The following is a 26,282-nucleotide window of genomic DNA, read 5'->3' on the forward strand; positions in this document are numbered from 1 at the left end:
CGTTTTTAACCAAAATCTATTGTCTGACAGACAATTTGACTACTTTTTCTTTAAATTACAGTTTTTCGGGTTAATATTCTTTTGATCCAATTGTTGGTCAAAGTGAAACTATATTTTGTGACCTAAAAATGGCATATTCAACAAAAATTGTAACAAAATATTTTATCTGTACACAATATAGACTTAATTATCTTTAAATGTTCGTGATGCTTTTATTCATTCTTTAATCCATGTTTTATTTCAACATTGTTAATTGTGCTGCATACATTGTTTAGGAGGCGAGGAGAGTACAAAAAAAGATAAATTATTTTAACGCCGTGACCAGAGCTGAATGATCATTCTTGGTAGACCACCTTCGAAATTAAATGTGGAAATAAATTTTTAAAAAACATTTGTTGAATCGATTTGTGTTTTAATAAAATGGTTTTTTTTAAAATAAATAAATGGCTCAGGGTGAAAAAAGAGAGGGACCTTCGAACTAACTAGGCTTGCAGACGTCATCCATCGAGAGACTATTAAAATCACGCGCGAAAAATAAGCAATTATTGGGGGCGCTGTTTGTCTGCTGTTGTCTGGATTTGGGATTTTTCATCCGCAGTGCTTTTTGTCGCGACTACTTTGTCAGCCTCATCGAATCTTAATCAAATTCTAGACTTTATTATAGTAAGATTGAATTCCTGTTTACAAGGGTACTACTAAGTAAGTTAGTCGCCATTCTTTTGAATACATTAGATTAGTATTGCCCTAAAAATAACGTAAAAGGCGTCCACTCTAGATAGAGAAAGACGGCTGCTCGACGCAACATGCACAGTGCACACTCACTGCAATTTTGCTGCCGGTGAATTTTACGTTCAGAGAGGGTCATTCATTCATGTGTGTAGTTAGTAGGGTAGGCTAATGTTTTGATTAATTGATACAACTTTGGAAAGAGAATTGAATCTTCTAATGTTTTCTTCTGTTGTTAAAACCTATGCTATTAGCCCATGCCTAACAATGGCCTAGTTCTTTCTAGTCGGAAACTGAAATAAGAAAATGTCAACATTTCACATGCATCATAGAATAGTCAGCTATGCTATTGTGTGTCTCGCCTTTATCTTTATTGTACTCACCCCCTACATTGTAGAGTAGGATTGATGTATTATTTCATTTAAACTAATACAATCACATACTACTATACTTAAATATATATCTCTCATTTGTTTATGTTGATAATCATGAGTGTATGATTTTAATTTACTCAAAATAAATTTCTTTAAAAAAAAGTTTAATTTTCACAGCAGAGGGAGTAAGTTTAAAACATCAATCAGTAAAGATGACCTCATTATTGATTGAAAAAGTTTTAATTTTTAAAATAATTATTTAAAAAACATCATTTGTAATAAATATTATTTACTGAATGCTAACCTCTTCTATAATAACTATAATCCGTTTACATTGAAATATTGTTTTAAGATAGCATTTTTGTCAAATTTTACATTCTCATTTGCATAATTTATTCAATGTGATGAATATTCATGTTGAACATCAACATGTACAACATACAGATATCAAGGTTTTCTGTAGTGCTTCCAATATTAAGTATTGCCACAAACTCACAGTACAAACCACTGGCACACGGTCAACTACAGCATATTTAATGTCATATTTCGTGTGAGAAGTTGAGAAAATGGGAAGAAGAAAGCCAGATAAGATAATTTCTGCTAATAGATGATCAAAGTTGATGCGTTAAGGGATGGTTACAGAGGCACAGTGACCTATGCCTTAAAATATGTGCAGGTTTGATGCTTACCGCTAATAGTTCTGGTGGTGGAACAAGTCTTCTCAGATGACAAGTTAAAAATGGGAGTTCTGCTATACAAACATGGCTTGAATATACTCGCTGAATCCCCAGACACAAACTTTACAAAACCATACTCTCTGAATACTGATAGAATCTTCTTTGAGAATTGTTGACTGATATTGTCTTTTTCTATCATTCAGATGCCTAGGTATGAATTCTGAAACTTAAAACACCTCACTACTACTGTAGTATTGCTGTTGTCCTAACTATGGAAGTAAGTATTAATCTTTTTTTCTAATCTACTTAACAAATATTCCTTCACACTAGGGTAGGAGTCCCCAAGTCTGGGATGGCTGAGAGACAATTGGCGCCGAGTTTGTTAGCAACTGTTATATATATTTAGTGTTTTTTTTGTATGTACATCGTTGGAGATTTCACAACATTAGGCGCTTTATAAATTTTGAATTGAATTTGAATGTTTTATATTTTCTATTGTAGGATATTTTAAAAAGCAAAAAAACAAAATATAAAGTCACAGAAGAATCAAACGATGAAATAAAAGAAAATGGAGTGGCAAAGGATGAAATGATGGAAGTCATTGAAGGAAAAAAAGATTGCATAGAAGAGGATAATAAAGATCCACTAGAGAAAAAAGAGGTAAACAAAGGATTGGATCTTTTCACTTTAGTAATAATAAATATGTACATATTAATTATTATGCAAAGTAATGTATTCATTATTTGTAGTATATACATACTATAATTGTCTTTCCGTTCAGTTTCAGACTTTTTATTTAATCACAATATGAATGCATATGTTAGTGTGTCGTAATATTATTAAGATGTACATTTCCAAGTACTAATTATTTATTTATTAGTATAGTGGATGAATAGCTGATAGTAATATAATATCTATTTTATGAAAATACTGCTACCTTGCTCTTGACAATAAATGTCTCTAAGTTTAATTATTTATCAACAAATGTCATTGATTATTTTTATTGTAACTATTACTGTATTCGGATTCAACTAATTTAATAATTTTCATTCTCCTCTTTTTTTAGGAAGAAAGCAATCAAGGCAGAAGAAGATCAAGAAGGTATGCATTCTTTTTGAGTTACTTAACTTGATTTTCCATACATTTTCCCCATAATTGACTTAAAGTAATCTAATTTGGATATTGAGCTTACTGGAATTTATTTTCTTTTTTCTTAAAATATGTTATTCATCCTATTTCCTTATTAGGAAACCAAATGTGACCAGACATGTCACTCACAAATGTGATGAAGAGGAAGATAAACCATTGAATAAAAAAGAAAAGGATGAAAATAATGTGGAGCAAGTAGATGAAAAGCAAACTAATGGAAAAGTAAATAATAATGACAAAAATGAATGTGATAATATGGATATCAGTAATGAAGATATGAAAGATGAACGTAATCTAGAAGAATCTAATAAGATAAAAGAGGATTGAATTTGAATGTTTGATTTTTTCTATTGTAGGATAGTTTAGAAAGCAAAAAAAAAAAAGATAAAGTCACAGAAGAATCACACGATGAAATAAAGGAAAATGGAGCGGCAAAGGATGAAATGATGGAAGTCATTGAAGGAAAAAAAGATTGCCTAGAAGAGGATAATAAAGATCCACAAGAGAAAAAAGATGTAAACAAGGATTGTATCTTTTCACTTAAAATGGACCTGAAATGGACTTTCGATTTTTAAGAAATTCACACATGTTATTTAAATGTATCAAATTAACACAAACCCATACAAATAAAAACAAAATGTATAGTATTTTGAGAAAAAACGAAATTTTAAGATACCTTGGTAAATTAGCGAAAATTACTCACGCCATTGCAATATTCTATTTCAACGGCCGTCGGGAGCATCTATATTCACGACGTCACATATACACACGACGATCGAGGGCGTGTATGCCGCCCGATAGTCCGTGAATGATCGACGGCCAGGAAAGATACGCGAAGCGCTGACACTAATACTAATTTATTCAATATATAATGTTGTTGAAATTTAGTGCCCTAAAATGTACTTTGTTCTAAAACCCGAATTTAGAAGGCCTAGGCCTACCTCCCAAACCTTTACTAGGCCTAGGCCCCAGCGCCCGGAGTCGATCCTCCACCCACCCATGCGAGGCTCCGTTTCATGTGCATCCAAAGCGATATCAACAACTTGCTGCTCATTGTCAAGCCAAAGTAAAATATGAATCAAATTCGTTTTCGAACTGCCTTATTCGTGACAAATAAATTACCATCTCATATTACTAATTTAATTCTGCTAAACTAAAAACTAAAGAAACTAACACATTTATTTTAGCAGTATAAATTACGAACGATATACAAAATTCTATTTTTGAAAATACACAAACCGAAAAATATGGATACGCATCATTGCACACGGCGCTGTTTCCTGGACAACGTTGCCAGGCTAACGTCGGTATTGCCAGAAAAAACCTGTCGATTTGGAGATTTTAAATCGTCATTTACTCGATAAATAACCGTTTATACGGTAATAATTTTATATAAAAAAATTCTAAATATGTTTCTGCAAAAGCACAAGCATTTTTTAGAAAATACTCCAAAGATTTCAAGAGTTATAGCCAAAAAACTGCAAATTGTCCATTGGAGGGATAGGAATATATTCGCAAAGTGACGTCACCCGCGAATTTTTTTGATTTTCAAATGGGGCTTTCCCCAAAAGGGCGAATTTATATTTTGTAACAATATACGTTCTAGCAACACCTAATAGCCCCCAAAACGTCATTCTAAAATGAAAAAAATCGAAAATCCATTTCAGGTCCATTTTAAAATAGTAATAATAAATATGTACATATTATGCAAATTGATGTAAATTGTAGTATACATACTACAATTTTCTTTCTCTTCAGTTTCAGACTTACAATATGAATGCATACATATGTGTGTGATAATAATATTAAGGTGCCAATTTCCAAGTACTATTATTTATTTATTAGTATAGTGGATAAATAGCTTACAGTATGATATACAGTAATATCTCATTTTATCAAAACCTTACTCTTGACAATAAATGTCTCTAAAATGTCTTTGACTATTTTTATTGTAACTATTACTGTATTCGGATTCAACTAAGTTAATCATTTTCATTCTCCTCTTTTTTTTAGGATGAAAGCAATCAAAGTAGAAGAAGATCAAGAAGGTATGCATTCTTTTTGAGTTTCCATACATTTTCCACATAATTGACCTAAAGTGATCCAATTTTAATACTGAGCTTGCCTGGAGTTCCTACAGATATTATATTAGTGGTGACTAGACTATACAGAGCTATGCAATCTATCATACATTCTGCTCAAGCCCGTAACTATCTGAGCATGCTCATAAGTGCTGAATCAAAACCAGATATCAATAGGACCTGGAGCTAATTTAGAAATGTTATCAAACGATTTATTGTCTGTTTTCTTAAAATATGTTATTCATCCTATTTCCTTATTAGGAAACCAAATGTGACCAGACATGTCACTCACAAATGTGATGAAAAGGAAGATAAACCATTGAATAAAAAAGAAAAGGATGAAACTAATGTTGAGCAAGTTGATGAAAAGCAAACTAAAGGAAAAGTGAATAATAATGACAAAAATGAATGTGATAGTATGGATATCAGTAATGAAGATATGAAAGATGAACATAATCTAGAAGAATCTAATGAGATAAAAGAGGAAAAAGAACAGACAAACTTACTAAAGAAGAATGGTAAAGCAAACAACAATCGTGAAAAAGAGGAAGAAGAAAGTGAATCTGAAAAAAGTAGTGATTCTGAGAAACAAAAAGATAAGAGTAAAAAGAAGAAGAAAGAAGGGTTGTTAATTCAAACAAACAGTGAAGGTGTCTCTACTCTGGAAGATGGTAAGAATTGCCTCATTGTACAATATGTCTTAAGCTCTGTCTACACTATCAAACTAGTTTGACAAAAAAAGTGTGATGTGACCAAATATGGTAGTGATACAATATACCCAAATATGGTAGTGATATGACATCATGTCTTCACAATGTATCACAATGGCGGCTGGGTTTTAAACATAAGGTGATTGTAATGATCTCCTCCTCTGTGGATGTCCCGTGATGAGAAATACTTATCACTTAACGATATAAATAGTAAGATCATATTTTGATTGCTTCTTTTTAAGGTACTATTGTTGTCCAACCAGAAAGTGCGAGTGAGAATGAATTCAAAGGGCCGGAGTTCAGAAAGAAAAGAAATAAAGGAAGTGAGTAACGTTTGCTAGCCTTAAGTGCTGCCACTGCAAAAATGTCTTGCATGTCAATTAGTGATCTGCAAACATAATTGTAATTAATGTTTTTGCTTTATTTCTGTAAGCTGCTGGATTGGAGTCTAGCATATATGGTGAGCTAACCAATTGTATACCTTGTTGTATAGGTGTTTGTTGTCAATGTTGCTGTATACAATGAATATCACGATTGGTGTTTCCAAAAAAAAAAGACAAAAATAATTCTTTTTTAAATTGCCTATTATTTTCTGTGGAATGTTACTCTGTGGTTTTTAATTGAGAAAGAACATTTTAAATTGTTTTTTAAAGAGCAGTGTGTTTGTATTTCAGCTGATTCGGATGTTGTACGATGTACGAGTTGCAATACGCAATTAAATCCAGATATTAAGGGGAAACTTCACGAGCATCCTTCTCTCAAAGTTCTCATTTGTCGAGTAAGTTACACGATTCATACAAGTTTGTGATCTTTTTCTAAAGCTCTGTCTACACTATCAAGCTTTATGTGACAAAAATGTGTGATGTGCCCAAATATGGTAAGGATATGATATCATATCCATATAAAGGCATTTCATAAAATCCAAGATTGCAATTCCCACTTTTGATGATAAAAACTAACAACTTTTGATATCTAGTTATGATTATTAATACTATATGTTGGTTTTCCCCGTTCAAAATCCTGGATCAGCCCCAGAGTAAAATTAGTACAAATGTACTTTACAATGTTTTTTAAACCATATTGATTTTAATCTGTATTAATTTTCAACCATTTTAATTTTTATTTCAAATAGAAATGTTATAATTTTTATACAAGTGGATCTTTTACTAAGGATGAAGACGATATAGATGAGCAGTGTCATTGGTGTGGTGAGGGCGGCAAACTTATCTGTTGCGACTTTTGTTGTAAAGTTTTTTGTCGGTCTTGTATACTACGTAACCTCGGACGAGAAGAATTATCTGGAATTCTAAATGCAGATGATGATTACCAGTGGAAATGCTACGGCTGTGAACCATTTCAATTGGCTGACTTGCAACAGTTATGTTCTAGCGTTTTACATAAAAAGACACCATCTAAAAATCCTGAGGTTGGCAGTGATATGTCAAGAATATTGTTAAATATAAAGAAACATGCAGACTACTTATCAAATGAACTAAAACCTTTCAAAGGCAAAAAGTTTAAACCACCAGCAAGTGAATTTGTGGGAATGGAAACAAGAACTTTAAAAACATTTGTTAGAAATTTGAATGTTGTTATGGATGTTGCTAAATCCTTACAAAAACAAGTTTTGAACTTTCTTGTTAGTTTATCATCTGATGACAGTGATGAACCGGAATGGTCTGATGGCGATTACAAGAAAGAAAGGAAAAGGAAGAAAAAATCATTGCAAAATGGCAGTCTAAATCATTCAAAAAGATTTTCCAAGTCCCCAAGGAAACTAAAAACTACTTTAAATCATGATAGCAGAAAGGCACTGTGTAGTAAAAGTGATGAAAGTAGTGATATCTGTGAAATTGATCAGAAATCAAAAGGTGATGATGAAACAAAAGAAAGTGTCCAGAAAGAAACATCTGAAATGAATGGGAAAATATCAAGAGAATCAGATGATAGTAGCTCTGATTCAGAATTAGAATTTGAGCTTAACAAGGAAAAAAGCAAGAGTAAGAGAAAAAATAGGAACAAGGGTGACAAACAAAAGGATTTATCAAATGAAAGTTCAGAAGAGGCAGAAACGTTGAAACAAGCAAAAACAGATAAACCAAAAGATGTTACGCAGAAAGCAGAGTCCGTTGGAAATGAAGATGAAGGAGATAGAGACAAGGAGGATGATAATTTGCTGCAATCGAGTGATGATGATGAAGAAGAAATTGAGTCAAAGAAAGAGGATAAAGAAAAAAATGAAAAAGATCAAATTAAGAAAGATGGAGAAGAAGTTTTGTCAAGTGAAGAAGAAAAAATGTCTTCAGATTCTGATGATGAAAAAGTGAAAATAAAGAAGGAGATAAAACACATCAAAACAGAAGCAGAACAAAATTCTTCAGATTCTGATGATGAAAAGGAGAAATTAGAGAAGGAAAAAGAACACATCAAAACAGAAACAGACAAAGGTTCTTCAGATTCTGATGATGAAAATGAGAAAATAGAGAGGGAAAAAGAACACATCAAAACAGAAACAGACAAAAGTTCTTCAGATTCTGATGATGATAAAGAGAAACTAGAAAAGGAAAGAGAACATGTCAAAACAGAAGATCAAAATAGCAAAAATGAAACATCAAGTGAAGAAGAAGATGATTCTGATGATTCTTTGTTAGATATTGATGAAAAGTGCAAACAGAAAGGGGATGGAAACTGCAAGAATAAAAGTAAAAAGATTAAGAAAAAGGATGTAAGAAAAAAAGAATGTTCAGACAAAGTGGAGAAAAGAATAGATAAAGAGGATAGGAAAGAAGATTCTCAATCAGATTCTTCGATAGAGAAATTGATAACAAATCTTGCCAAAAAGAATAAAAAGAAGCCCGAAACTGACGAATCTGATGTAGAAAAAACACCAGAAAAAAAAGATAAAGTGAAAAAGAAAAAATCCGAAAGAGAACACGTCAAAACAGAAGATCAAAATAGCACAAATGAAACATCAAGTGAAGAAGAAGATGATTCTGATGATTCTTTGTTAGATATTGATGAAAAGCGCAAAAAGAAAGGGGATGGAAACTGCAAGAATAATAGTAAAAAGATTAAGAAAAAGGATGTAAGAAAAAAAGAATGTTCAGACAAAGTGGAGAAAAGGAAAGATAAAGAGGATAGGAAAGAAGATTCTCAATCAGATTCTTCGATAGAGAAATTGATAGCAAATCTTGCCAAAAGGAATAAAAAGAAGAAGCCCAAACCTGACGAATCTGATGTAGAAAAAACACCAGAAAAAAAAGATAAAGTGAAAAAGAAAAAATCCAAGTCAAAGAAGACCAAGAATTCCATTTCTGATCTAGAGGTAAGCTCTTCTGATCTGAGTGACGACACAGAACAAAGAAGAAAACATGCTCTGGAAGCAAAAGAAAAAGATGGATCAGATCAAGAAATGATAGATTTAGAACCTACAGATAATGGCTATTTAGGGTCAGACATTTCCGATAAAAGTGATGTGGATGTTGACGAATTTGCTGAAAAGTTAGTGCTTGCAGAAATCAAAGCTGAAGAAGCAGCAGAAGGTGTTAACGCATCAGATGAATGCTCTGGAGATGAGGATAAACAAAAGGATAAGAAGAAAAAAACGAAAGAGAAATCTAAAAAAGAAAAGGAAGATAGAAATGCTTCTGAAAAAAAAGATGAATCTGACTCAGATGGTAATAATAAGAAGAAGAAAAAGAAATCTGAAAAATCGGAGAAAGATGAGGATGATGATGATGAAGAAAAGGAAGAATCTTCCGAGGAAGAGACTGAAGAATCCTCTGAGGAAGAAACCGATTCTGATGACACTAAAAAAAAGAAAAAAAGAAAAGCACATCGACTTATGCAAGTAATTCTAAGAGAAAGTAGTGACAGTAGTGATGAAGATAATCAGAGTAAACGTGAAAAGCGAGCGAACAGAAGAGCACAAATGCTGAAAAGAAAGAGAAAACAGGATAATTCCAGCTCAACTAATTCATCATCTGATTCTGATACAAAAGGAAAAAGAGGAAAACGAAAGAAACTGAATTCAAATAATTCTGAAACTAGTTCTGATGATTCAGTTGGAAAGAAAAAATCCAAAGGAAAGAAATCTAAAAGAAAAAATTCTGAAGACAGCACTTCTGAAGAAATGGAAAGTTCTGAGGAGAAAATAAAACAAAAGAAGAAAAGGCGTAGAAGAAAAAAGGATGGTGAAAGCTCTCAGACTTCTGGGAAAGAAGAGACTGGTAGAAAGAGGAAGAAAAGGCGAAGAAGAATCAAATTGGCATCAGATTCATCCAAAGACTCTGATGAAGAGGATGAGAAAGAGAAAAAGGTTTGCAATTCTTTATGTCCTTCAAATAACTTTCTAAAGGTATTGGTACTTTCACCGATCTGGTTAACATTCATTTTCAAAACTTGCCCTAGAATAAAAAATCCTTCGCAATTCACCATCAGTAACACATTTTTAAAAACTCTTAGAAACACTCAATCCTCCTCCTTTAACAGATGATTGGCTCTTGTGCTTTGATGATCATTGTAAAGGCGCCATAGAAACGAAAATGGAATGTTGAGCTCTTTGGGACAATCAGTTGATTGTTAAAAGCACTATATAAATTTTACATTAACATTAAGATATTGTATAGCTAATAGCGAATATGCAGAAACCAAAATATTTTGGATAAAATTATAATAAATAAAATAAATTTGGGATAATGATGAGTATGGCCAAATGTTTACTACTGTAATCAGGTAGAATTCGTCCTTTAATGTGCAATACCACTCGATGTAGGAAATCATTTGTCCACAACTCTATTCATGTTTCCAACACAACATTCCAAAGATAGTTTGTTTACTTGTTTACTGATGTATATAGTTTTAATGTATTGTATTGATATTTTTAATGTTTTATATATTGTATGTGTTTTTAAGCATCAAGGAAAACCAATTTCATGTTCGCCTTGTTGTGTTCATGACAATAAAGATTTATCTTATGTATTCACTGTTTTGATAGGTTGAAGATCCTGACACACCAAGTAAGAGCAAACGTCGGAACATAAGGAAAGTAATGAAAGATAGCAAGTTGAAGCAAGAAACTAAAGCAGCAGCTCAGTTGGAACTTGAGAGACGTAAAAGAGTTGCAGAAAAAAGAAAAGAGGTATAATAGAATAAAATAACTTTAGTGTCTCGGTTGGAACTTGAGAGATGTAAAAGAGTTGCAGAAAAAAGGAAAGAGGTATAATAGAATAAAATAACTTTAGTGTCTCGGTTGGAACTTGAGAGATGTAAAAGAGTTGCAGAAAAAAGAGAAGTATATTAGAATAAGAATAGCTTTAGTGTCTCAGTTGAAACTTAAGAGAATTTAAGAAAATAGAAAAATTGGTAAAATAGTATCAGATAAATATCTTTCGTTGAAACTTTGCATGGGAGTTGGAAAAAGAGGTAGGCCTACAATTAGACACTTCCTTAAGAAAGGGTTTCTTGTTTGGAGTACCTTTTTAGTTGTAGATTGTAGATTATCTTTCATTGTTCAATGTTTGTTGTTTAAGGTCATTGATGAGAATGAAGACAAGCCAAAAGAGAGCTCCAAGGTGACTGCATGCGTTCTTGAATATGACAAGAAAAAAAAAGATAAAGTAGTACTTGAGGTGGACAAAGCTATATCCAAGAATCTGAAACCACATCAAGTCAAGGGTATACAATTTCTGTGGGATTCGACGTATGAAAATATGGATAAAATTGGAGATGATGGCGGAGGATGCATTCTTGCCCACTGTATGGGCCTAGGAAAGACGCTACAGGTAAAATAAACTGCAATCTGTAAAGCTCTGTCTACATTATCAAACTAGTTTGACAAAAAAGTGTGATGTGCCCATGTATAGTAGTAATATGACATCATCGTGTCCGATAATGGACACATCACATTTTTTGTCACATAAAGTTTGATAGTGTTGACAGCTTAGTAGTGTAAATCATAGTGGGCCTCGTATGGGGGAATTTACAAGCTTTTGGCCATCAGCACATACATTTTTAGAGAGTGGGAATTGGATTGTATCTTGGTGGTTTTGATGCTACTGATACCGAAGTTCCTAGGTTAAAATCCTTTTTTGCTCTCATGTCAAAAAAAAATGTTCACAAAGACTTATTTTGTAGGTGATATCTTACATTCATACTGTGATGTCATCAGAAGAAATTGGAGCTAAGCACTGTCTTGTGGTAGCTCCACTAAATACAGTGCTCAACTGGGTGAACGAGTTTGACAAATGGCTAGGGAAAGAAAGCGAAATCCCTGTAAGTATGACTCTTTAAATTGTAGTTTATATGTCGTGTTAAGCTCTGTCTACACTATCAAACTAGTTTGACAAAAGAAGTGTGATGTGCCCAAATATGGTAGTGATATGCTAGAATATGGTAGTGATATGCTAGAATATGGTAGTGATATGACATCATGTCATATATGGGCACATCACATTTGGCCAGAGCTTTTACATCAAAATATCCTGTTTATATAATACCCTCCAGGTGATCTCACAATATTTATAGAAAATGACGTGTGTGAATAGAGACTAAGCCACTACAAATATTCCACAGAATTTTACCCAATTTTGATATTCAAGGAACCATAAACTCATTCAATGATAAGCTGTATTGTTGCTTTTTTTCCTCAGGTGTACGAGATGTCTTCAATAAAAGATAACTACGGTCGTGCAGATACGTTACGTTTTTGGCATAAAAACGGAGGTGTTATGATCATAGGATACTCGATGTATCGTAATTTGGCCACAGGTGCACGAATTCGCAAAAAATCACAAAAGAAAACTTTTTCCGAAGCTCTGACTGACCCAGGTAATTGGCATCAATTTACCATCTCTAAGCGCCCTCTTGTAGAACAGTTTGGTAGTCAAGTATGATGAATAATAATGAAATAAAACATGATGCTATTCTATATTTTGTTATACTGTACTATTACTCCCTCTCAAACAAAATGCGATTACTTAAATATTTCTGTTTTTAAAATTAAAATTAATTAGTGTTCCATAACCTTCTCATCAAAATTAATGTCTCTCATTGTTGTGCTATGTCAACATAATGTCAATGACGGCGAAATGTCCCCAATAATGGTTATAGCTATGCAAACAAGTAACAAGTAAGTAATAAGTAATTGATATAGTTTCAAGAATGAGTTAACACTGACATGATTTGGCAATGTTAAGTGAAAAACTTGGGGTTTTTTGTTTTGTTTTTCAGGGCCAGATATTGTCGTATGTGACGAAGGGCACATGTTAAAAAATGAACAGACTGTGATCTCTAAAGCTTTGAATCAGATTAAGACTCGAAGGAGAATATGTTTGACAGGAACGCCACTACAAAATAACCTAATAGAATGTAAGTCTGTCTGTTTGTCTATGTTTTAGCCACGGTTAAGGCCAACTGACACAGCATCGTACAACGAGGGCAGATGAGTCATCTCAAAGTTTAACATGTTTAATGTTCTCCCGACTACCTAAAAACTACGCCCGATGCTATCTCAAGACGATTAGTATTTTTGGAATTCAACTCAGACAGCAGAGTCAAGACGTTTCATCCTTAAGAAATCAAATTCAAAACACTTCCCATATTTGCAATACTGTTATTCAAATTTATTTAAAGTTTTAGAATCAAAGATTGCCTATACCACTTCATCACTTCTGTTGCTGCCCTATATTTTGAAAAGGTCACCTCAAGGAAAAGGAGTTTGAACTTTGAACCCTGCTTGGATACAGGCTAGAGAATAGCATACTATTTTGTATCTATATTTTATATTGTAGATCATTGTATGGTAGACTTTGTGAAACCCAGTCTACTGGGAACCAAAAAAGAGTTTTGCAATCGATTTGTGAATCCAATTACAAACGGACAGAGCTCTGACGCAAGTCGACATGATGTGCGTGTCATGAAAAGACGTGCACACGTATTGCACGAAATGCTTTCAGGATGCGTGCAGGTAGGTGACGATTTTAAATGTGTTGAAGCGTAACAAACCGCTTGTGCATTCTCATAAACCAACTATAACTATCATTTTTGTTAATTTATTAATTTCAGCGAAGGGATTACTCGGCTCTTGCTAATTACTTGCCCCCAAAACATGAGTACGTTGTTTCTGTGAGGCTGTCTAAAGTACAGATGGAGTTGTACGAGAAGTATCTCAATTCTTATGCACGATCACAAAACGGCGAGAACCAACGTATGGGACTGTTTGCGGACTATCAGGCACTGATGAGAATTTGGACTCACCCGTGGGTTCTTAGACTTTCAACGATCCGTGACATTAAAAAGGTTAGTCATCATGCATTTTGGTAATGATAATTGTAAACAATTTAGAACGTTTGAAGTTAATTGATAGATTATTTTGTACATTATATAATATTGTTTTGAATTCTATCTATCTATCTTTGCCTTTTTAAGATTATCTTCATTTGGGCATATGTGGTATGGTATCCTAAAATGATATGTAAAATTTATTATTTTGCAGGCCAGATATGATGACGAAATGTCCGACTTCATAACGTCTGGTGAGGAATTGGCTAGTGACGACAGTTTGGTTGAATTTATTGATGATAATAAATCAAAGGAAAAAGAATGGAGAAATAGTGGATGCAGTGATAGCGAGTAGGTACCCAAATATGGTAGTGCTATCACCAAATATGGTAGTGATATGACATCATCTCCATATGGGCAAATCACATTTTTTTGTTACACAAAGTTTGATAGTGTAGACAGAGCTTTAAGTTATTAACACCACTCAATTGGAATAGATTTATCGGACCAGAATACTTATAATATAAGAATTTCTTAATGAAAGACATTTGCTGTTTTCTATTTTTAGAGATGAATTGATAGCTAAAGCGAAACGAAAGCAAAAGGGTGGAAAATCAGATGGTGCCAAATCTGACAGTAGTGTAGAGGTGGTGAACACTTGGAAGACGAGAAGTCGGGCAAGAAACACAAGAAGCGGTGCTGCAGCGGCCGCTGAAGGTATGTAGTAATAGGATTTATTTTGAAAATCCCAACTGTTTTGTGACAATTTTTTCTTTTGTTATAATTCAAATTTGTTTTTTTATTTTTTTTTATTTATTTACTCATTTATTGCCAGAAAAAACTACATAAAAATATTGGTTGCTAGACACCCAAAATCTGTACTAATTCTACAATTTATTTTCAGAGCCAGAACTTGTTGAATTGGACCAAGGCCTTCCAGGGGATGACGAGTGGTACAGTACATTAGTACCAGAAGATTGTAAAAACAACCTGGATATGAGTGGAAAATTACTGTTGTTAATGGAGATTTTAAAACTTGCTGAAATGGTTGGGGATAAAGTGTAAGCAACCAATGACAATTTAAAAGTCTTCCCTTCCTCCCTCCTCTCCCTCCTCCTACTCCTCCATCCCTTCTCCTCTTTCTCCCTTCCTTCCTCTCTCCTCTCTTCCTTCCTCCTTCTCTACCTTCTCTCTCTCTCTTCCTCCCTCCCTTCTCCCCTTTCTCTCTCCAATCCTCTCTTCTTCATCTCCTTCCCTCTCTTCCTCCTCTCTCTTTCTCCCTTCCTCCGTCCTCTATCTTCCTCCCTCCTCCCCCTCTCTTTCTCCTCTCCCTCCATGATTATGCAATCCACACTGAGTTACAACATATAATTGAGCACTATAAATTGTTGCTATACATTATGCTGTAACAGGTTGAAGAGAACTGAGTCTATTCTCTGTCTGGCAGAGCGTGAAATATAGACCAACTATCAACCAATTTAAGTATATGTTCAGATTATATTTATTTTTCTTTTCAGTCTGGTGTTTAGCCAAAGCTTACTGTCGCTGGATTTAATTGAGGACTTTCTTCAACATATTGAAGAATCAGAACCACAAGAAGATTCTGAAGAAGTAATTGACACATTTTATTATATATTCTTATTTATTTTAAAATATAAATGTTGGAAATGTAGTCTTAGTAACTTTTCCATATTATTTATTCATTTGGCCAAGTTACTTCAAACACCTAGTAGGTTTATTCATATAATCGTAATAACCACTCAAAATATTAGATGCTTTTTATAAATAAAACTCAATACCATACTAATAATACTTTTTTTTTACATTTTAGATTGCTGGAACTGGTTCATGGGTCAAAGGAGTAGACTACTTCCGTATGGATGGATCCACTGCCCCACAAATGCGGGCGCGATGGGCTGACATATTCAATGACCCAGATGACCTAAGGTAAACATGTTGATAATAATTAATGTATTGACATTCATGAAGCTCTGTCTACACTATCAAACTAGTTTGATGTGAAAAAGTGTGATGTGCCCAAATATGGTAGTGATTTGACATCATCATGTCCATATATGGGTACATCACATTGTTTTGTCACATAAAGTTTGATAATGAAGACAGAGTTAAAGATATTAAAAATTAATGCTTATCAAAAAATTGCAATGAAGTGTGGATGTGATGATATATTTTCTTCTCTTTAGATCTCGTCTATTTTTAATCTCAACAAGAGCCGGGTCGCTGGGCACAAATCTGGTGGCAGCAAATCGAGTCATTTTATTTGATGCATCATGGAACCCTAGCCATGATATACAGTCCATATTTAGAGTTTATAGATTCGGCCAAACGAAAGCTGTCTATGTTTATCGTTTGGTGGCACAGGTAGGTTCTAGAAGTCTCTCAATGTCAGGGCTTAGCTGATTAGATTAATCAACAAAATATGCATATTTTGTCCACTTATATTCAATTAAAAAACATTTATATTGATTTTATATAATTCTTAAAATGCCTATTTTTATTTCTTTATTTTAGGGTACTATGGAAGAGAAAATATATGAACGTCAGGTAGGTGTATTGATTATTTGAAACTTAAGTTGAAACTGTCTAATCATACTTAAGTATGGGAGAAAATTTGTGTTTTTAAAGTATAGAATGGTTTACCAGAAAAAATCATCTCTTCTCCTTTTGTAACGGTTTTTAAAAACCACTTTGATTATTTATGAAGATAATAAGATAAGGGTCTTAAACGCAAATAATCTAAAACTATATTTTTCTCTCTGACAGGTTACAAAGCAGTCTTTATCTCAACGTGTCGTAGATGAACATCAAATCGAAAGACATTTCACATCAAATGATCTTTCTGAACTTTATAATTTTACACCAGATCGTTTAGATGATCCCAACCGGCCTGAAAGACCTACTCCAACTCTCCCAAAAGTAGGTTGAAACGTTTTACTAAATGTTTAAATCTATTTTTGAGTTTATGTAAAGCTCTGTCTATCAAACTTTATGTGACAAAAAAATGTGATGTGCCCATTTATGGACATGATGATATCACTACCATATTTGGGCATATCACTACCATATATGGGCAATTTATGCATTTTTTTGTCAAACTAGTTTGATAGTGTAGACAGAGCTTTAGATTTGGAAAAAAAACTACTGCAATCATGCTTGGCTAGATCACACAATATGAAGTAAGTTTTTATGTGAATAATAAAAAAATGCGGTTGAAAATTTAAAACCCTCTTTCAGGATTTTGTTCTTGCTGAACTTCTAAAGAACCAAGCTGATTGGATTGTCAAGTACCATGAACATGACTCCCTCTTGGAGAACAAAATTGCGGAAGAATTGACTGAAGAAGAAAGAAAGGAAGCGTGGAAAGATTATGAAGCTGAGAAAGAAGGGCGTGTACAGTTCCAAATACATAATATGCAACCTGGGGTAGCTGGGGTAGCGGCTGCAAATGCGCAGTTTATGCAGCAATATGGGGTAGGATTTTTTCGATATTTTATAGGTTTTCCGTATTTTATAGGCTTTCCTAGCTTAAGTTTTGTAGGTAATAATGCATCAATATGGGGTAGGCTTTTTTCGATATTTTATAGGTTTTCCTAGCTTAAGTTTTGTAGGTAATGCAACAATATGGGGTAGGCTTTTTTCAATATTTTATAGGTTTTCCTAGCTTAAGTTTTGTAGGTAATACATCAATATGGGGTAGGATATTTTTGATATTTTATAGGCTTTCCTAGCTTAAGTTTTGTAGGTAATGCATCAATATGGGGTAGGCTTTTTTTTGTATTTGATAGGTTTTCCTAGCTTAAGTTTTGTAGGTAATAATGCATCAATATGATGTAGGATATTTTTGATATTTTATGGGTTTTCCTAGCTTAAGTTTTGTAGGTAATGCAATTGCAGTAAGAGGTATATTTTCAATATTTTATACAATTCCCTAGCTTAAATTAAGTATTTTCATACTTTTTATTTTACAATATTGTGTGTTAGACATTGTTGTTTATTTTTTCAGCACTTGTATCAACAGGGTCATAATACTCTATTGACAGGCCAGAGGATCTTGAACCCTATATTGCAGCAACAGGTAAGTTGATTATATGTAAAGTATTTGGTTACATCTGCATACTGTGTATTGCCAACTCTATGTGCAATCTAGGAAATCAAGCTAGGAACTCGTCCTTTGATCTTATGTCTCGCGACAAATACCAACAGTTCTGTACTATGTACATATTCTTTGCAGCGCACGGTGTATATTAAGTCGTCATACTGATTGTGTCTCAACCACTGATAAACCCTTTGATCTCCGGAGCTCGGCGTCATGTTGTTAGATTGCCTTGGTACAATCTGCATGCATATCAAGTATTGATATTTATCTTTTAAACCATTGTAACATTTAACATATCAGAAGATCGACCCACCGAGAGAGGTGTGTCATCTCCCGGTGATTGTATGTTACATTATTAAAACATCAGCGCATCTATTGTAACATTTAAAATGTTTTTTTATGTTACAGTATGCTCGCACTGCTCAGCAGAGTGCTTATACCATGCCTGTAAGTACAAGTGCTTTACAATTTAGTATTGCTAAATTTATACTTCATTCCTGAGAACATTTTATAGCTGAATGCATGTTAATAATTCTGGTAATTGCACTAATAATGTACCCAAATATGGTAGTGATATGCCCAAATACAGTAGTGATAGGCCCAAATACAGTAGTGATATGCCCAAATATAGTAGTGATATGACATCATGTCCATATATGGGCACCTCACATTTTTTGTCACATAAAGTTTAATAGTGTAGACAGAGCGTTAGTGTTGCCCAAATGGAACTATTTATTTTCAACAAAATCTGTTTTAATTGTAGAGTGTTCACGAACTGAATCAACAAAGGTACGCGGTTCAACAGAACCTGCTTGCGATGCAGGCCGCTATTGCGGAGACGCAACGCAAGCAACAAGAGCAACAATTCGGGACAAGTGTTTCTAATATGTTCAGTAGGATGAGGAATCTTGCGTCGTCGTCAACGTCCAGCGGTCCAACCATTGTTGAAATTATTGATGATGATGATGATCCTCCTGCAGGTAATGGACCGATATCAAAATGAAACAATTGTAACACATTTTGTAACAACACAGCACAGCATCCTTTATTCTTATAAAAATGAAGAAACCACGTTTAATCTTGTTTACTCTCTCATTTATTTAGCAAGTTTGTTTTTGATTAACATACACACTGTTTATTGCACTGACTGCATTTTCATTAAAACAAACTAAAATCATACTTCATTACAGTAAAAAATGTAGAATAATTTTGAAATGATCCCTAACTTTATTGAAGGGTAATAAGTTGTGTCATACATACCACCTCTGTATTGTACTCGCACTGAAACTCACACTTTCCAGATTACATTTAAAGAGTTGGTAGAATTCTAAGTTTTGGGAGAGTACCTGGTTTTGGGAGAGTACCTGGTCTTGGGAGAGTGCCTGGTCTTGGGAGAGTACCTGATTTTAGAAGAGTGCCTGGTCTTGGGAGAGTACCTGGTTTTTTTAGGAGAGTGCCTGGTTTTAGGAGAGTACCTGATTTTAGGAGAGTGCCTGTGGTTTTTTTTATTCACGGAGGTCTTGTTCTTTGTCTCCAATTTAGAAAAATTATTTTGGTTTAGAGTTTGTTTTTCTGTGTCTAAGTGTATTATATCAATACTATCTGTGGCTTGATGCAATATTGTAGAGTAAAGCCTCAATAAACCCTACTTTACCAATACATTTCTTTTGTGTGCTAAGATCTTTACATGTGTATTGATTCTAGTTACTTAGTTTATAAACTAGTATTCTAATTTATTTGAATACATTAACACTAATATGATGTTGATATAATGTGTGTATTATGTTTGTATTATTTGTCTTGCATTACATTTTTTGAAAACTCATTTACTAAATAAATTAATTTTTTATAAAAGTTTAAAATGCTTTTGATATTACTAGTTAAAAACACTGTTTCCTTTGTGAAGAGTATGTATAGTTACAGAAGCTATCTGAATTGTATAGAGTCTAGATGGCAATTCAGTTTAATATTTAGTTTAAAACACATGGCGTGTCATACCTATACTTGAGCTGGTATTTAGTTAAGAACAATAATCAAAATGCCCACTGATGGAACTTGTAAAAGAATACAAAACAAAATCTAGAGACTAGAGACTTGGGTCACATCTGAAGCTATCACAATGTTGTTTGTTTTGTAGGCATGTGCATTAGTGTATTGCTAGATATTTGTTGGATATGTTTATAGAGATGTTTTCACTATATAATATCTTTATGCCATATTGTCAATTTTACTTTTATCTTATAATTTTGTTTCAACCTTGGAATTAACAATGTTTTGTTTCTGAATTTTTTGTATATTGTTTTAATACACAAAGGCTTTTTTTTTTTACAATTACAACTTCATATTGTATTGTTAAGAGATTTTGAATGTTAGGCCTACATAGTGCGGTCCAATCTAGTGGTTTAGAGGTTTAGTTTAGCTGCTGTTTTACCAGCAGAAAAGGAGAAATATCACTAAGCTACTTGCATGATTGTTTTAACTAGTTCAATTTTACAGCTTAGAGAACCAATTAATTTATGTTTTCAACAAGGATGGATATCGTACAAATATTGTTGTATGGCGACTTTAAATTGCTTTAAGTTTATTCTTTCAGTTTTTGTAATTCTGTTAATATTAATTAATTTTCAATATTACTGTAAATAAATATATTAGGCTAATTTGATAAAGCAAGAGGTAAGAGAAGTGTGTAGTGAATAGTTGTAATAGAATAATATAAAGGAGAGCAGGGGGGACAAGTAATTAATTTATCAAGTATCAACCGATTCTTGTACTATAGCATGGAGGTACCTTCAGGACTATAGCAACAATTGACAGCCTGCAGTATCATCTCTGCTGACAACACCTCCATCTATGACGGACACCTAAATCTTAACTTACTTCAACTATAGTCTTTCTTGGTCCTCACACCAGCCCATGTGGGATGAAGGTTGGCATCAACAGACACTATACTGCAGACTGTTTGTTGTCAATGGACATGATACTGTGTCCATGTATTTGGTATTATGTTGATAGAATGTTTACACTGATTGTATTGATGTCATGACTCTGTGTATTGTATATCTGCTGTTTTGTGTGTCAATTGCATGTACTGATTCTCATGTGATTACTGTCTTTTCATTTCTTATTTCCTTGCATCAGATAAGAGTGAGGTTACATTCGCTTCCCTGCTTCCATATTATTGTTAAATGTTGTAGGTCTTTAGTAAAGATTGTGTGAAAATATTTTGTAGATAAAAATGTAATTAAATGTAAACCGTATGATATAGGAATGCTAAATAAAATGTATGGGATGTTTTATCATTAAAACTTGAGTACAGATGAAGGAGGCGGAGTCAGGAAATCAGATGAATTGTTGGTAAAATCATAGGTGAATGATGCACATTTTAGATACTTTTGAACATTCTTAAACCATGTGATACAAAAGACAGGAATTTAAAGGTTGACCATACTACAGATGCTATAAACTCACCCTCGATTAATCCCATTATTTATTGTTTTTTTTCGGCAAAGGTCGAAGATGGGCCTATACCTTGTGTACTGTCATGGCCAGACTGGTCATGGCTATAAACTGGTTGTGGCTATATTTGGTTGTGGCTATATCTGGTTGTGGGTATAGTAACTGGTTGTGGATATAACTGGTCGTGGCTATAACTTGTCGTGGCTATAACTGGTCGTGGCTATAACTGGTCGTGGCTATAACTGGTCGTAGGTATAACTGATCGTAGGTATAACTGGTTGTGGCTATAACTGGTTGTGGCTATAACTGGTTGTGGCTATAACGGGTTGTAGGTATAACTGGTCGTAGGTATAACTGGTCGTGGCTATAACTGGTCGTAGGTATAACTGGTCGTGGCTATAACTGGTCGTGGCTATAACTGGTCGTGGCTATAACTGGTCGTGGCTATAACTGGTCGTGGCTATAACTGTTATATAAGTTTCAGTACTGTGTTGTACTTCCAAGCAACTATTGGCCTTATATGGTTTTATTGTTGTTTATTAGCGGTGCTTTTAGAAATCTAGTTAAACTATAATTATGCTCGGATTGTACTTGTATACCCAGAACAAATTATACTTGAAATATTTAAGATGTAGCATGTTGTCTGCGATGAGCGTCAAAGCCATTTTGCCGCCTTTATTTGTTGATGCTGCTAAAGTTTTTACTGTATTTATCATGTAATAAAATAGGTTATGCTTAACTCAATTGTGTTATTGTTATCATTGCTAAGGCCAGTGTGTTCCCAATGGGGTAAGTCAGACGTGTTTGTGTCAAGCGCAGTTTATAATTCCCCTCTCTGCACAATTTTGTTTTACTCGACCAAACTAACTTCGGCAAACTACATTTCAATTAAAACTGTTTAGCGATTATGATATCAACATGAAGAACCCATAGTTCATTAATAACAAGTTTTTATTTCATATACTCTATTGAAATGTTTACTTTTTCCTATATCGTTATATCTAAAGTTTGAAAATCGTCCGCATGTTGTCTAAATGTTGTTCACATGTTGTGCACATGTTGTCCACATATTGGTCACATGTTGTCCATATGTTAGAACGTTGCCAAACTGACGAATCATATTTATTACCGTTTCATTGTTTCACACTCTGGGTAATAATCAACGTATTGTTTGCATTCGGACCAAGTACCTATTAATACTCCTGTGTGTGGCTAGTGTCTATGGATCGTAGTCGAACACCAGACCAGTACCATAAAGTCTTTCGTCGATCAATTTTGTCATGGTTTCATTCTGTGCCACTGTGAACCAATTCTTCCAGTCTCCCGTGCCACCTGCAAGTTGTAAAAGGAACATTATATAAAGTTATATACAGTGATATTTTGTATATATCATAAGCGTTGTTTTTTTTTTGTGTATACTGTCGTGCAGTCAACGTGAAACGATCGAAAAAGTGACAGTCAAAGCTCGGCCTCTCTGTAAAGTTGACATTAAGAACAAGAAATTAATTGAAGATTGGAGGAAAATATTGTAACATGGTTTATCGCAAATTGCGTGCGCGACGCATGATGGGAAGGGTTTGGGAGCAAATTGTACGTGTTGTGCAATGACGTAAACCTTAGTCTACTTTCTATTGACTATGCGTAAACCTTATAGCAGACACATTTTTAAACGTAAAAACATGTATTTCCTCACCTTTCCTCATAAACGGCGCCACCTTGTGGTCAAAGGCATCCAACCCTGTGAAGTTTGTCATGGGATTCTTCTTCATGGTCTCAAAGCTGCAGTGTTCAACCGTCTTTGTTATGGCATCGTCTGAGAGTTCCTTTCCCAAGAAGTCTGCGATCCTAACAACACCACCTCGCAAGTCCTACAAAAAAATAAAACAGATTTGGTTTTATGAAAAAATCATCACGCTGTCTTGCAAACTATTTTTGCTAGAGTTTGCCATGATATGGCTAACTCATACAGCGTCGTACGACGAGGAGGCATGACGAGTCGTCTTGACTCGTCGGTGCTGTCTGAGCTGAATCCCGACGAGACGATTCGTCTTGAGATAGCGTCGGGCGTAGATGATGTTATTTCGTCACGAGAACTTTAAAACATGTTTGATCTTCTCCCGACGACTTGTCGGAACTCGTCGTACGATGCTGTCTATGTGTTGCGTTGCGTTCAATCTATCAATTTGGGAACACATTATTTTCAAAGAACTATCATATAATACCTTCTTTAAATCTTCGTATTTTAAAAATAGAACATTGTCGTCGTGTCTGTGTTGCCACCAGCCTAACACGTGTGCTGCCCATGGACCATAAGGCGCTGTGAAGACATAACCACCACATATAAAAACACAGCCCTACTCAAGGTTGATAATAACCCCACTTATTTTCCAACATTTTTTAACAACGATTAAGCAGAAGAAACATTGTTAGAAACTCCTTTTAAAAAGTAATACTCTTCCCAGTGTTAAAAAAATAATATTTTACTCACTCATTTCTCTCATCAGAATACCTTCACAAAATTCTTTCCACGAACCAATATCGAACGCTTTGTACATGCGCAGAAAGCTGTAGCCAGACACAGACACATCTTTGTAGTTTCTAGCAATATACACAATCTGTGGACAAATAAAAAAGCTTTAAAAATTCATAATTAAAGGGGAGCTCCGGGTATAGTTTTTTGTATTCTTTGCAACATTGATAATAACACCACTTATTTGTCGTTAGCGATAAAGCAGAACGAGTATCATCGTGCCAATTTGAAAAGACCCTTACATAAGCCCATTACAAAGTCCTGACAGGATCACCACTTTTAGGTTGGTGTGGTTGTGTCTCACCGGTCGATTGTACAACCAGAGAGTCTTTATACGGGGCACACTTTGTGACATTACTATAATATAAATATTCTATGGCGCCCCGTGGTGGTAAAAGTGTACTTTACATTGTATTACGTTTAAAACTTCTCGGACGTCCGTACCGATGGTTGAACTTTACCTTTGGTTTCTTGACAAGGAAATCCTTCGGCATATGCTGGTACGACAGATGACTTTTGATGAGCCTAGGCTTGTCTTCTGGCATGGCAGCGATCCGTGGGTACAAGATTGTCCCAGGAACTGCGGTGCTCATTTCCAAATGTGGTACGCGCTCCTCTACGTGTTTGTTTTTTATCGTGTTGTCTGGTTCACCATTGTTTTTGATTAGCGATACGATCTCTTGTGTCCATGTTGTGCCTGGGATGGAAATAATATTTGAGTAACCATCGAGAAAAGTTGGAACTGTGTTCCACAATTTATTAATACTCGTTGTCTCAGCTCGAATACCGTAGTTTCATGAGCTTCCACAAGGATCGAAATCCACCATCCTTCAGGTATATTTGAACCGTCAGAATGAGCACAGGATACGATACGATAAAACTTTAATGCAATTATCTTTATATAAAACAAGTCAAATTGAAGTTTGTCATTGGTGAAATAGAGCAGGTAACACAAAAACAGGAGCATGCACAATAACGTTAGGACTATGAGTTAGTGTTAAGTCTGTCCATGAGCATGCTCCAGTCTTCTTGTCCGCCGAATATAGCTCAATAAAGTTGATACATTTTAGTCAATATTGTTGTTAATGTTAACTAACTTATCCAGGCCCTTCAAACGAAACACGTCTGTGTGAGGACTAATTTGATAAGGGTCATAATACACACCCTAACTCACCACGATTCACTTTGACAGCGGTGGTGCTTCAAAAGGTTATATTTAATGTTTACCTGATTTTGGAAACGAAACGACATAAACGTCATCGTTGCGAACTTTAAAATCAGCCATGGCATCCAGAGTCTTGGCGTGTACGAACCAGGGGTAGATGACGCCGTCCCAGACGTGGACATCTGACCCATCCTGGAACTCTAGGTCACTGTAATCTGGCATTGACTTCTTCTCAGACATCGTTATTGAAAACTTGGACTGAAAACTTGAAACACAAAGCAAACCAAAATGTCATTAAATCGAGACTCGAACTCGCTTACCATTAGATCACTGCGTGTGGCATAATTTCGTTTTGAATTACATTTTATTGGATTACTTTACTTGGCGAACTTTTTTCACTCTCAACGTGGGCATATAAAAGTAATTTTTAGATTTTCTATGAATTTTCATTCGAATACCGTATACTACAGGTATGCGTGACTGTTAATAATAACATCTTTATTTTTGCAACGGAAAAAACTCGTTCACCAGAAATGTGTTCTTCCACTGTTTGTGGAATTGACCTATATCATATCAATCGATCATTGAATATTTGTTAGATCAAAATTTAAACACAGTTATCATGTTATCCAGAATTGATTATACTATTTAAAGGCCATGAACTTGTTGCGTCCAGTCCCTTAGAACTAACTAATGTCCGTCCTAATCAAATATAGACCGCATGTTTTGGGTGGAGCTGCTAAAACTGGAATCGCATGATACTACACTGTTTGCAGTATACGTTACTTTTATCAATAGTTATATATGGAGTTAATGATAACGAATCGTACCGCAAACAAGATGGCAACTTCAAACGGTCATGTCATTGACATCACAAAGTTAACGCGCACGTACAAAACCGGCCAGTCCTCCGTGGTGTGCGCAGCGCAAAATGTTCGTAAAGCTCTGTCTACACTATCAAACTAGTTTGACAAAAAAAGTGATGTGCCCAAATATGGTAGTGATATGACATCATCA

General features: G+C 34.4%; 2 protein-coding genes across 3 annotated transcripts; one reads left to right on the top strand and one right to left on the bottom strand.

Annotated features, from left to right (window-relative positions):
• Positions 1-572: 572 nt before the first annotated feature.
• Positions 573-22,314, top strand: LOC144842920 (uncharacterized). 2 transcript variants are annotated; one of them, XM_078699520.1, is made up of 30 exons: positions 573-699; positions 1,981-2,054; positions 2,279-2,437; positions 2,844-2,878; positions 3,025-3,148; positions 3,283-3,441; positions 4,940-4,974; positions 5,269-5,678; positions 5,960-6,040; positions 6,392-6,495; positions 6,850-10,035; positions 10,714-10,857; positions 11,249-11,500; positions 11,853-11,990; positions 12,368-12,545; positions 12,948-13,085; positions 13,508-13,683; positions 13,782-14,015; positions 14,212-14,348; positions 14,566-14,714; positions 14,902-15,058; positions 15,515-15,608; positions 15,829-15,944; positions 16,202-16,379; positions 16,530-16,562; positions 16,782-16,934; positions 17,253-17,489; positions 18,022-18,093; positions 18,523-18,561; positions 18,878-22,314. In XM_078699520.1, the coding sequence occupies exons 2-30, from the start codon at positions 2,049-2,051 to the stop codon at positions 19,115-19,117; spliced, it is 7,164 nt and encodes a 2,387-aa protein (XP_078555646.1). In that variant the 5' UTR covers positions 573-699; positions 1,981-2,048; the 3' UTR covers positions 19,118-22,314. The 2 variants fall into 2 exon arrangements, with proteins under 2 accessions (XP_078555646.1, XP_078555647.1); XM_078699521.1 differs by lacking the exons at positions 3,283-3,441; positions 4,940-4,974 and having other exon boundaries at positions 3,025-3,199; positions 5,420-5,678.
• Positions 22,315-22,507: 193 nt separating this feature from the next.
• Positions 22,508-25,505, bottom strand: LOC144843506 (sulfotransferase 1E1-like). The gene is made up of 6 exons (XM_078700293.1): positions 25,328-25,505; positions 24,562-24,797; positions 24,059-24,185; positions 23,793-23,887; positions 23,264-23,438; positions 22,508-22,902 (listed from the first exon to the last, which is right to left on the bottom strand). Exons 1-6 carry the CDS (start codon positions 25,503-25,505, stop codon positions 22,790-22,792), a joined length of 924 nt encoding a protein of 307 aa, XP_078556419.1. The 3' UTR covers positions 22,508-22,789.
• Positions 25,506-26,282: the final 777 nt, after the last annotated feature.

Source organism: Antedon bifida, chromosome 5, assembly GCF_963402885.1.
Source record: "Antedon bifida chromosome 5, ecAntBifi1.1, whole genome shotgun sequence".
In the NCBI taxonomy this organism is placed as follows: domain Eukaryota; kingdom Metazoa; phylum Echinodermata; class Crinoidea; order Comatulida; family Antedonidae; genus Antedon; species Antedon bifida.